General features: G+C 54.3%; 1 protein-coding gene across 11 annotated transcripts in view; it reads left to right on the forward strand.

The window, feature by feature from the left end:
* FRYL (FRY like transcription coactivator) overlaps positions 1–12,869 on the forward strand; it is a 2,496,013-nt gene that overhangs the window by 2,345,100 nt on the left and 138,044 nt on the right. For all 11 annotated transcript variants that reach the window (XR_013608325.1, XM_078678213.1, XM_078678216.1 and 8 more), the window contains one exon: positions 12,646–12,714. Coding sequence is in view for 10 of the 11 variants with exons in the window: in XM_078678213.1 (XP_078534339.1) it covers positions 12,646–12,714 (69 nt within the window). In the remaining variant the exon portion in view is untranslated. The remainder of the gene's footprint in view (positions 1–12,645; positions 12,715–12,869) is intronic.

Here is a 12,869-nt window from a genome sequence, read left to right on the forward strand (position 1 = left end):
TACAGTTGGGGACACCCCTTCCGACTAATCTTCAAGATGGAGAACAAACAGTACCAGCTACGGTCGGTCTCGGAGGCCTGCTGGGAATTGAGCCACCCGAGGAGGAAGAGGAGGTCCAGAGAGCTACGACAGAGACAGAAGAGCTAAGGCCCCAATGGCGCCAACAACGGAGACGGCGGCGGGTGAAGAAACCCCCAGCGGCGGAGATTGCAGCGGGCCAACGGGCGGCAGTGGAGGCTGTAGCCATAGATGGCGGTGCGAATCCTACGGGGTGAAGGGCCTGGAGCTTCATGGTGGCCCTGATTGCCCGTTTTGGATGCGCGGCCATCGGCGGGAGGGAGCTCCTGGATAGACTCATCGGATTATCCCCGTGCTACCTTTTCCTTTTCATCTCTGGTTGAAGGACTACTTGTGTTTGAAGTTTGGGGATCTGAAAGAGACACATTATTATTCGATTCCTTACCTTAGAATATCCCCAGGCGTCAGACAGGATCCGGAAATTTTTGCCTAGCAGTACCCTTGCGCGTCGGTAGGTGTCGTCTGCGGCTCCGCATCCGTCGTCTGCACCATGATGACATCGTCGGAGTACTTAGACGCCGCCTCCACGTGCTGACGTCCGTTCTTCTTTTTTCCGCGCCAGCAGTGCAGATCCGGAAAAAGTGGTACCTTAGTCACTTTTTGACTAAATCTTTTTGATCTTTTGATCTTCCTTTTTTCGAGTCTTCGACTCCGAATCGGTGCCGGTAGGGATGCCTGGTTTCAAGCCCTGTGAGGACTGCGACCGACTGATGTCGGTAACGGACCCTCACCGTCGGTGTCTCTACTGCCTCGGCGTCGACCACGACGACAAGACCTGTTCCGACTGCCGGGCCCTGACTTCGAAGGCTAGACGGGAGCGGTCCCGTAAGCGACTCGAACTCCGGCGGTCGGCCCTGCGCCAAGAGAGGTCCCGGTCCGGACAGAGGTTGAGGGACCGGTCGCGGGAGCGGAGCCGTCATAGCTCCAGGAGTCGACATCGCTCCTCAGGGTCGAGGTCGTCCGGTAAGCACAAAAAGTCGAAGAGACGTCATCGCTCTTCCGACTCCCTCCCGACGCTCGCGCGACGCGGCTGGGGGTTCAGGTGGCACCGCCCACGCGGCTCCGTCGGAGTCTCAGGTGCCGCGTCCGGCTTCATACCCTTCGGTCCCTGGGCCTAACGCGACGCCGGAGGAGATCGAGCGGTTCCTCATGGCCATGAGGTCCCTCTCTCCTCCGACGGGCTCCGCGGCGCCTTCGGGCCCAGCGGACCCGTCTGGGGGTCCAAGCGGGTCGGGGGCTCCGGCCCCGCCACCGTCGGGTGCTTCGGCTCCAACGCAGCCGGCGCCGCAGGGCCCCGCTGGATCCGGTTCCGGATCCGGCGCCGTCCTCGGGCGGCGCCATCCCAGACGCCTCCCTCGACCCGCTTCAGGCGCCGTTCGGAGAATTTGTTTTCCATGAACTGGCCCCATCCTTTGCTAACCCGGAGTACCAGGAGATGGGTGATGAGGAGGATTGGGAGGGGTCTGAGGACCCTCTGGCACATGAATGCCAGTCTCAAGGGGACTGGGCAGGTGAACTGGGGGAGGCCAGTGGTATAGACACTTCGCCTGACACTGGCTTTGTCTTGCCTCCTACCGTGGCTACGGAGGAGGGGGCAACCTATAGTGTGGTGTTGATGAGGGCAGCCAAGGCCTTGACCTCCCCGTCGCGGCCGTGAGGACTAACCTCCTCACCGAGGTCCTTAAGCCGCATTCATGCTCAGTCGAGCCTCTGCTGCCGTTTAACTAGGCCTTAACCGACGTTCTTTTGGGCACTTGGTCCAAGCCCGCTACGGGTTCGCCCGTAGATAGGAACGTGGCCAGACGCCACCGCCCGGCCCCGGGCGACCCATGTTTCCTGTCCACCCACCCCACCCCCGAGAGCCTGGTCATCCAGGCCTCCAATTCCCAGACCGCATTCCCGTCGGCTCCGCCGGACAGGGAATCCAAGAGGTATGAGCAGTATGGTAAAAAGATCTTCTCCTCCCTTAGTCTGGGACTGCGGTCTTCCAACACCTCATGCCTCTTGGGCTGCTACACCCACTCTCTGTGGGATACGGTTGCGGAAGTGCTGCCAGAGTGCCCGTTGGAGGTACGGGCCAAACTCGGCCAAGCCCTTGTGGAGGGTCGGGATGCAGCCAAATATTCTATCCGTCGTTGCCTGGATATCGACTCACTAGGTAGAGCGATGGCAACGACGGTGGCGGTCAGACGCCGCCTGGTTGAGGTCCGCCAACTTTTCGGCCGATGTCCAAAACACACTGATGGACATGCCGTTTGATGGCCGTCGCCTCTTTTGCGACAAGGCAGACCATGCGCTTGAGCGCTTTAAGGACTCCAGGGCTACGGCCAAGTCCTTGGGCCTCTCAGCCCCGCGCCAGCAATCGGCTGCCTTTCACTCCTTTCGTGGCCATGGAAGGGGTGTACCCACACGTGCTGCCAGCCACGCTCCGCAGGGTAATACCCAACGCGGTGGCGGCCGTGGGAACCGCCGTCCCGGCGGTCGGGGACAACGGCGAAGTCAGTCCACACCTTCCCCCGCAGCATCCGCCTCAAAACCCTCCTAGTCTGTGCTTTCAGGCCCATGTGACGCCAGTGGGGGGCAGGGTTCGCCATCACCTCTGTCACGTCGGACAGGTGGGTGCTGCAGATCGTCCGAAGGGGCTACTCCCTCCCCTTTGAGGCGACTCCTCTGGCCATGCCACCGCAAAACCACCGTGTATCGGGGGATCATTTGCGACTTCTGCAGGAGGAAGTTACGGCCCTCTTGGCCAAGGGGGCCATCAAGCGCGTTCCTGGGCCAGAAGTAGGGTGTGGTTGCTACTCCCACTATTTTCTGGTACCCAAGAAGGGCAAAGGGGACCAACCCCATATCTTGAACCTCAGGAATGTCAACGGCTTCCTCCGGAAGGAGAAGTTCAAAATGCTGACACTGGCTCAGGTCCTAGCTGCCCTGGACCTGGGAGACTGGATGGTAGCGTTGGACTTGCAGGACGCTTATTTCCACATCCCCGTCCTGCCGGCCCACCGGCGCTACCTGCGGTTCACAATTGGCCACGAGCACTTTCAGTATACTGTGCTCCCCTTCGGCCTTACCAGCGCCCCACAGGTGTTCACAAAGGTGATGGCGGTGGTCGCAGCTCATCTGCGCAGGTTAGGGGTTTCAGTCTTCCCCTACCTCGACGACTGGTTGTTGAAGGCGGGCTCGCCCCAGACAGTCGTCAGCCACCTCCAGACTACGGCAGATCTCCTGCACCAGCTGGGGTTCTCCATCAATGTGCCAAAGTCACACCTGTGCCCCTCTCAGAAGCTCCTCTTCATCGGAGCAGTTCTAGACTCGGCGCGGTTTCGGGTTTATCCACCCGAACAGCGGGTTCGGGATATTCAGGCTCTGATTTCCATCTTTCAGCCTTTATCCCGGATCTCGGTCAGGTTGACGCTGCGGCTTCTGGGGCTGATGGCCTCCTGCATCCTACTGGTGCATCACGCCAGGTGGCGGATGCGGGCTCTGCAGTGGGACCTGAAGTTTCAGTGGGCCCAGCATCAGGGCAACCTGTCCGACCACATCCTGATCTCGGAGGGCACTGCGAGACAGCTGCAGTGGTGGCTCACGGGCCGCGATATGGGTCAGCGGCAGATCCCTCTTCCCTTCCCCAACCGGAGCACGTAGTTGTGACGGACGCGTCCCTCCAGGGCTGGGGTGGCCACATGGGAGAGGCGGATATCAGAGGCCTCTGGTCTCCGGCGGAGGCCCGGCTCCTCATCAACCTGTTGGAGTTACGGGCGATTCGTCTAGCACTGAAGGCATTCCTCCCCTCTGTCCGAGGGAGTGTAGTGCAGGTGTTCACGGACAACACCACCGCCATGTGGTACTGCAACAAACAGGGCGGGGAGGGGTTCATGGACCCTTTGCCAGGAGGCTCTGCGCCTCTGGCAATGGCTGGAACGCCAGGGCGTGACCCTGGTGGCTCAACACCTGGCAGGTTCTCTGAACGTCAGGGCGGACGAGCTCAGCCGTCGGTGCATGATGGATCACGAATGGCGTCTAAACTTGGACGTGGCGCAAGGCCTCTTTCAGCGATGGGGAGAGCCTTGGTTAGATCTATTTGCCACCGAAGAGAACGCGCAATGTCATCAGTTCTGCGCGTTGGAATTTCCAAGGCGGCACTCGCTCGGAGACGCTTTTCGTCGCGATGGAGTTGCGGTCTATTGTACGCCTTTCCGCCTATACCACTTCTGCCCAGAGTGCTGAAGAAGATTAAGTGCAACCGGGCCCAAGTCATCCTTGTGGCTCCGGACTGGGCACGAAGGTACTGGTATCCAGAGCTACTCAGTATGTCAGTCGATCCCCCGGTTCGTCTGCCTCTTCGGGAGGACCTTCTGTCGCAGCAGCAGGGGACGGTCCTCCACCCGAACCTGTCCAGTCTCCACCTCCATGCTTGGAGATTGAGCGGCGACAGTTGAGGCCATTTGACTTGCATCCTGAAGTCTGTAATATCATTCTGGCAGCCAGGCGTCCCTCCACAAAAACGGTATACGCCTGCAGGTGGAACAGATTTGTGGTATGGTGCACAGCAAAGGCTGTGGATCCTCTTGCTGCCCCTCTCTCTGAGGTTCTTCTCTTCCTTCTTTCTCTTGCCCAGCAGGGCTCTGCTCTGGGCACTATCAAGGGCTACCTTTCTGCCCTTTCAGCCTTTCTGAGGCTGCCTGATGAACCTTCTTTGTTCAAGTCCCCTATTGTAAATAGATTTCTGAAGGGCATCACACACACATTCGCTCCTGTTCCGTTTGTGATGCCTCAGTGGGACTTGAACCTCGTTCTTACATTTCTGATGTGCGCTCCCTTTGAGCCACTTCACAACTGTCCTCTCCGCCTTCTAACTGTGAAGACTGCTTTCCTGGTTGCCATCACCTCTGCCAGGAGAGTGAGTGAGCTCCAGGCCCTTTCTTGTTCTCCACCTTTCCTTTCTGTCCATCCGGACAAGCTTGTGTTGCGTACTAAACCATCTTTCCTGCCCAAGGTTGTTACAGCCTTCCACATCGGGCAGTCTATCACCTTGCCAACCTTCTTTCCGCCTCTGCATCCTTCTAAAGAGGAAGAGCGGCTCCACCGTCTGGACCCAAAACGTGCGCTCTCATTCTATTTGGATCGCACACGCCAGTTCCGGGTGGATGACCAACTCTTTGTTGGTTACGTGGGCGCTAAGAAGGGGAAAGCGGTGCACAAGAGGACCATCTCCCGGTGGATCATCTTGTGTATCCAGGCATGTTACTCCTTGGCTAAGAAGGAGCCCCCTGTTGGATTGCGGGCTCATTCCACCCGAGCCACGGCGACTACAACTGCCCTGGGCCGGGGAGTACCCTTACAAGACATCTTTCAGGCAGCTACGTGGGCATCGCTGCACACGTTTGCAAGACACTACTGCCTCGACAGCCAAGTCCGGAGGGATGGCTTCTTTGGCCGTTCTGTCCTCCAGGACTTTCTGGTGTGATTATTGGTTCGCAGACCCACCACCGGGGTTGGTATTGCTGGGGTATCTATTCTAAGGTAAGGAATCTAATACTAACCTGTCTCTTTCAGATGCACAAGTTAATACTTGTGTAACGATATATGTGTAAGAGACATTAGTTGGTATTAGATTCCTTACCGACCCACCCATCCTCCCCGTTCTGCGAACTGATATCTAGGGTTAGGGTTATCCCCTTTCAGGGCCCTAGTTTCAATGGCACCAGTGTTGGTTTTTAACATGGCTCAGCGCTTCTGGCGCGGAAAAGCTGTGTCTAAGAACTGACGTCAGCATTCGGAGGCGGTGTCTAAGTACTCCGACGATGTCATCACGACGCCGGATGCGGAGCCGCAGACGACGCCTACCGACGCGCAAGGGTACTGCTACGCAAACATTTCCGGATCCAGTCTGACACCTGGGGGTATTGTAAGGTAAGGAATCTAATACTAACTAATGTCTCTTACAGATATATCGTTACACAAGTAGTAACTTGTGCGTTGGGCGGGGGGAGGTATGGTCCATGGTTCACTCGTTGTGTGGGATTGTGTTTGGCCCTGTGATTTGAAGCTCGCGGGGGTGGAGGGGTTCAGGGGTGCCTGGGCTGAGGTTCTTTGGGTTGCTTCAATGGATGGAACATGGTTACACCAGTTAGATGACGTCAGATGATTTGATCGTCCTCACGCTAAACGTAAGGGGACTGAATAACCCAGTCTAACGTAAAGCGATCCTGCTCAACTTAGAGCAGTCTCAAGCAGACATTTGTCTCCTCCAGGAGACACATCTCCTCGCTAGAGATTATAAACGGCTTCGGTCCTGTAGGTTCCCCCTTCAATTTTTCTCCTCGTGCCCTGCTAAAAAGGCAGGGGTGGCAATTTTGGTGGCCCAAAAGTTCAGTGGCAAGGTATTGGGTAAGACTGCTGAAATTAAGGGGAGGCTGTTGGTGTACAGGTTTGCAGTGGGAGACATTAATTACACAATTGGCACAATATATGGACCCAATGAAGGTCAAGAAAAGTTCCTGCACAGGGCTCTCACTGAAATCACAGACACGACTGACCGCTACATTCTGCTGGGTGGAGATTTGAACTTGGTTTTTGACAACGTACTGGATAGGTCCTGTCAGCGTACCTCACAGGTGGGGGCTCTTGTGAGAAGTTGGCCTGATATATGATGCTCACTAGTTCTAGTGATCACCTTGTATCAGTCCAAACAACCCTTATGGTGATTGGTTGTAAGTCAACCTTATAGACCAGCAATCCTAATGGTAGCATGGACAGAGAGTCTTAGGCTAAACTATTTTGGCATGTGAAGCTAGCTGTTTTACCACATATAACCCCTTGAATACCAGATGAAAGGACACCACACAGGTTGTTATGAAAATAAACAATATATTTATTACTAACAAACACCACTGAACTCTTTATGAGATCAGAGGGCTAAGCACATAACAATACTCTTCAGAAAAATACAGTAAGTCGCACAATTACAATGGTGCCCTAGGGGCACGACAAACCATATACTAAGTAAATGGGTTAAGTAGAACGATAGAAGAAATGAGTATGCCCAGAGGCTGTAGAATCGCTGGGGCTACACTACCCTAACCTTAGGTAAGGAGCAGGAGGCCCACGGGACGCGTGTGCAGTGCTAGAACACACACGCGGGTTTCAATGCAAAGTCAATGGGCACGAACAATTTACAAAATAGGTAAGTAAGGACAGTTCCGACTGGTTGAGACTAAAACTAAAGGATACCTGGACACTAGGAGAGTCAATCTACCTATGAGCACCGAAATGCTCTCGTTACCTCACCCACGGGCTGCGGGTGCATAGGTGTGAAAGTGTGTCGGGTTTCCGCGTTGAAGTCAATGGAGCCTTGGAGAAAGATGCTGCAGGCGACCAGGATGGAGGTGTCCTGATGGATCCAAGGGCGGATCGAGGAAGTTGGAGACCTGAAAGCAGAGGGGACAATGTTCACAGCCACTAGGCAGTGACCGGAGTGGAACCAGGACGGAACCAGATGATGTCGCACGCAATCAGGTGAAGAGGAGACGCTTGACTCTGCAGCCACGCGGACCAGGAGACGTCGAGGGCGACCAGAAGCCGGGCACGAGCTGTCCCACGAAGGCTCTCGCTGTCGGCGGTGTCCGCTCCAAGATCGAAGACAACAGGCCTTGGCAAAGGCAACCCACGCGGAAAGTGCAGATGGCGTCTGGTGCGGACCAGGAGGGTCCGGGGTGCTTCTCTTTTGGAAGGAAGCAAGCGCCAGTCTGGAGCAACCAGACCAGCAGTGTAGAATTCAAAGGTCGTCGTCTAGGAGGCCACTAGCCAGCCGGCAAGTGACCAGACAATGCGTCGAGTAGCAACCAAGCAAAAGGGCCCCACGCAGATCTCGTGGATGCTGGTGGGCTGGTCTTTGGTGCAGGTGCTGCTCGGGGCTGCGGCTTCTCAATCCCCAAAGCACTCACTCGAGGGTGCCTCAGAGGTCGTGCTGGAAGCGAAGTGCAGTTCTTCAAAGATGGCCGGTCCCACGTGACTCGTTACACCCACGGATTTCAGCTGTGCTGCAGATGTAGGTAGAACAAATACATAGGAGGACGGGGGCCCCGAGGATATGGAGGCAACTGAATGCGGCTCGCCAGCAACTCGCGGCGTTAGACTTAGACCGGGCAGAATTCACGGCCTTGCGATTGCGTCACGCTTACCAAGCAGACTCTCGCCTCAAGATAGCTAAAGCTCCTGGGCCGGACGGCTTTCCGGCAAGCTTTTACGAAACGTTCTGTGCCCAGGTGGCCCCGCTGCTTGCTCGACTCTTCACCTCCTTTGTGGAGGAGGGTGCGATAACGAGAGACTTGCTAGAGGCATCTATCGCCGTGATACCCAAGCCGGGCAAGGATCACACCGAGTGTGGAGCGTACAGACCTATCTCTCTCCTAAACGTGGATCTTAAGCTTTATACCGGGATCCTCGCCTCACGTTTGGACCCGTACATGGGGGGGCTGGTTGACCCGGACCATTCCCGGTTCATTCCGGAATGCCAGACCTTTGATAATACCAAAAGGGCCTTCCACCTCCTCGAAAAGGTCGCTCGTACCGTATGATGTTGGCCACCGATGCCGAGAAGGCATTCGATAGGGTGCACTGGCCCTACCTGGAGAGGGTTCTAGAGAAGGCGGGTGTGGGCCCGAAATTCCGGACCCGGATGATGAATTACTATAAGTCCCCCTCAGCCACGGTCCGGGTCAATGGCTGTACGTCGCCCCGATTTGTGATCGAACGGAGCACCAGACAGGGATGCCCGTTGTCCCCCCTACTGTTCGCCCTTTATATGGAGCCCCTTGCACAGCTGCTGCGGTTGGACCCAAATGTGCTGGGAATCAAGTTTGGGGGCGATGTCCATACCATAAGCCTGTATGCCGATGATGTGTTGATATCGCTTTCCAACCCCAGGGACTCCCTCCCTGCGTGTTTTGAAGCCCTCGCGAAATTCGGACGGGTCTCGGGCTTCAAAGTTAACATGACTAAATCGGTGGCCCTTGATCTGTCACTGGAGGCGACCACTCGCGCCTGTCTGCATGCGGCATTTCCCATTCAGTGGGCCTCAGAGGCGGTGCCGTACCTTGGGATACAACCGGCTCCTTCCCTTGCGACCTCTGTAGATATCAACTATTCCCATTTGCGACAGAAAATTAGGCGTGAGCTGGGGCAGTGGAAATGTTACCCGCTGTCCTGGCTGGGTAGGGTGGCGGCTGTCAAGATGACGGTCCTCCCTCAAATATTATACCTCTTCCGCACGATCCCCCTTGGCCCCCCACGGGGCTGGATAAAACTGATGCAATCTGAGTTGTCGCAGTTTATATGGAATGGGAGGAAGCCACGCATGAAGCTGCGGAGAGCAATGTTGGCCCCGGAGCAGGGCGGGATAGGGATCCCGGATCTGGCTACATATTTTCAAGCGACCCAACTACGCTTCCTGGTGGAGTGGGTTAGAGGGGAGTCTGGGAAACACTGGTTGTTCCAGGACCAAGCCATCGCCGGGAGAACCCTGCAGGATATTCCTTTTATGCGCCGGGAACACAGGCCCCCTAATCTCTATGCATCCTTTATTACAGGGGTACCTTTGGAGGTCTGGGACCGCGTGGGGGTTCGCCAGGACCTCACTACTCTCCCATCGCCCCTTACCCCCATTGTGGGGAACCCGGACTACCAGCCGGGGAGGGACGAAAGGGCCTTTGCACGCTGGAAGCCTGCCGGCTGCCGCGCTCTCTGTCTCGTCTACGGCCCTGAAGGCGTCATCCCCTTCCTGCAGTTCCATCAGGAGTTCGGACTGCCGGAATCGGAAAGACTCAGATATCTGCAGGTAAGGCACTGGGTGCTCAATGACAGTGTGAGATCCTCGGCAAATAGAGGCTTGACACCATTCGAACGTTGGTTGATTACCCGCACCACAGATAGACAGCTAATTTCGGATCTCTATAAAATGCTCATGCACAAACACACGTCCACCTATAACTCAGGCAGGGTGCGATGGGAGCGGGAGCTGGGGAGGTCCCTTACGCACAAGGAGTGGGAGAGGATATACTATAGGGCGCGCCATTCGGCATACCACATGGGACTTACTGACACCCTCACGAAGGTAGCGACCTACTGGTACTATACCCCTGAGCGCCTGTACGAGATGGACCGTGAAAAAGACCCCCTATGTTGGCGCGGCTGCGGTCAGGTTGGCACATTAGTTCACATACTCTGGGAGTGTAAGTTCCTACAGGAATACTGGGGTCAGAGTTTAGCGGATATAGACACTCACTCGGAGATCCCACGCTTTCCCTCCTATGCCCTCCTGGTGCTTCCTAATGCACTGACCTACCCATTGAGGTCTCGGAAGGGTCGCCTGATTGCTATCACGTTGGGGTCCGCAATGCAGAATATACTGGCGCATTGGCGCTCGGCGCAGATTCCCACCTACCAGGGCTGGCTTCACTGCCTTTGCATGGTACTTGGAATGGAAAAGCTTTCGTTGTCTAGAGTAGGAGAGGGAGCTAAATATGCAGAACTGTGGCAGCCCTTCTTGTGCTGACTGACATCCGAGTTTCATTGAGGTAACCTGTCTTAAATATCTCCAATTATTTAGGTTGACGGAAGTGGGAGGGGAGGGGAGGGACACAGGCACGGCTCCAAAGGATGGGTAAGGACAACAGGGAGGGTAGGCGAGGACCATGGGGGAAGGGGGAGGGGAGGGTGAGGGCTAAGGGTGCGGGTGGGGGTTTGTTGGGTTCCGGGTGGGAAAGGGGTTTGTTTGTGAGGTTCCTTTTCTTCGTTCATATCAACTGGCTGAGGTGCAACTTAGCTTAGGCTGGTTGAAGGGTGATACAGCAGCAGGTCTGTTCTGAGGGGGCGGTAGGATAGCCCCTAGGGGTTTGGTGAGGGTGATTGTCCTGTATCTGCCCAAGGTTGCTGGACTGACGACACATCTGAGGGGACTCCTAGTGTTTTCATCTTGCTTATGACGTTGCCGGCCCATGCTGGGTTGTAGGCGGCTTGCTGTGTTTAACAATGGTTCCCCCTGATATGTGAATTGTATGTGTACTGTCCCCTTCATGCCTCCCCGTTGGGTTGTAGGCGGACTGGACAGCGGTCCTTTTTCAGCTCTCTTCTATTTTTGTCAATAAAAACATTTAATACTAAAAACAATACCCTTCTCCTACCATAAAACCCTACCCCAATACGACTCCCGCTTGCACCCTGCGCTTCTAACCCGCCACGGCCCCTATAATATTAGCCCCCACCCCAGACCCAGTCCCCCTTACCTCTCTCCTTGAGGTTCGTGCAGGCAGCTCGTCTGAGGGGGGGGGGGGGGGGGGGGGGCAGGGCACGTCGTTGTGAAAAAGCGGAAGAGTCTCTCCATTTCCTCTAAAAATGTGGATTGCCTACCAACACACCAGTTTCCCCACACATAATTGCCAATAATGGTCCCCAGAGATGTTTTAAGGCATGGGCAAAGTGGGCTCTGGCCCAGGGCCCCAGCCTTTCAGGGGGTCCGCTGATTGTCATCTCTGTTCTGCAGAGAGTCTGCCCTGATGACCTTGAATAATTCGTAAACAGAATTTGGGTTATATACGAGAGTCTATTACAGAAATGTCGCAGCGAAACATGTTTGTTTTATGCAACAGACATAAAAAATGTTTTTTTAGATCAAAACACCACCTCACATATGCGAAATGGGAAGGTGTCACAGAGATTATTTGCAGTAATATTAGTGAGCTGCTGCTGCTGTTACAATATTGAAAACACACTATCCATGAATATTAGATGTAAAAATATTTAAAATCGGGACGAGTATGCTTATGCACTGTCCGTGACCTGGCCAAAGAGAGCATGAAAGAGCTGAAACTGGATCATAAATTCAAAGCTGTTCCAAAAGGGGCCCCAGAATTTGTTTGGTCCAAGGCCCCCAAAGTCCTTAAGATGTCCCTGATGGTCCCGTATATATTTTTTTACTGCACATATGACTTTACCATACGGATCTTTACAACTAAATTTGTTGTAAAGGCATATGCGTAGTCAAGTCTACGCATTGTAATGACGCATGCATTGTGATGCTTGTGTTGTAATGGCATGCGTGGAAACAGCCGCGTTGTAATGACAGTTTTCCTCCTGCAACAGTACACTACCTTGTTCACGTACAAGCTAGTGCCTCGGACTAAGGCGAAGTTCCACCCGAAAGTTGTCTCTCCTTTCCAGTCTATCTTCCTGCCACCTTTCTTTGCTGTGCCTCATCTATTGAAGAATAAAGAAAGACTCTATCTCTTATACCCTAAGAGAGCTCTACATTTATCGCACCTGGGACACACCTGCTTCAAAGTTACAGTGCTGTATTTCCATTATATCAGATGCTATATCTGTGGGTAAAGTCTCCTTTCGTTTTTGTCTTTTAAAAGTGAGAAAATGTAGCAATAGTGATGAATAAATTAAGCTTATTTTATATTCTAGTGTTTTCTAATATTTTGTAGGCTGTGCTCATATTAATAAAATACTTTCAATGCATGAGCACCATCTTTTATCCATGTTTTGTGTATGTCTTTGTAGTGGTTGGAGAAATGCAAGACGACATTTGGAGCGGGTGATGGCTTTGACAGAACCCACACTGATGCACAGGTTGGTTTACATTGTTGCAATAAATGTAGTTTTGCCTGTTGAAGTATCTTATATCCCATTTATATACAACCTCTGTGTGAGACCAGTGACTAGCAAGAATCTAGCAAATCAGATGGTGATTCTTTGTGAGTCAGGTTAGAAAATAAGCCAGATGT

This window comes from Lissotriton helveticus, chromosome 2_2 (assembly GCF_964261635.1).
Source record: "Lissotriton helveticus chromosome 2_2, aLisHel1.1, whole genome shotgun sequence".
Classification (NCBI taxonomy): domain Eukaryota; kingdom Metazoa; phylum Chordata; class Amphibia; order Caudata; family Salamandridae; genus Lissotriton; species Lissotriton helveticus.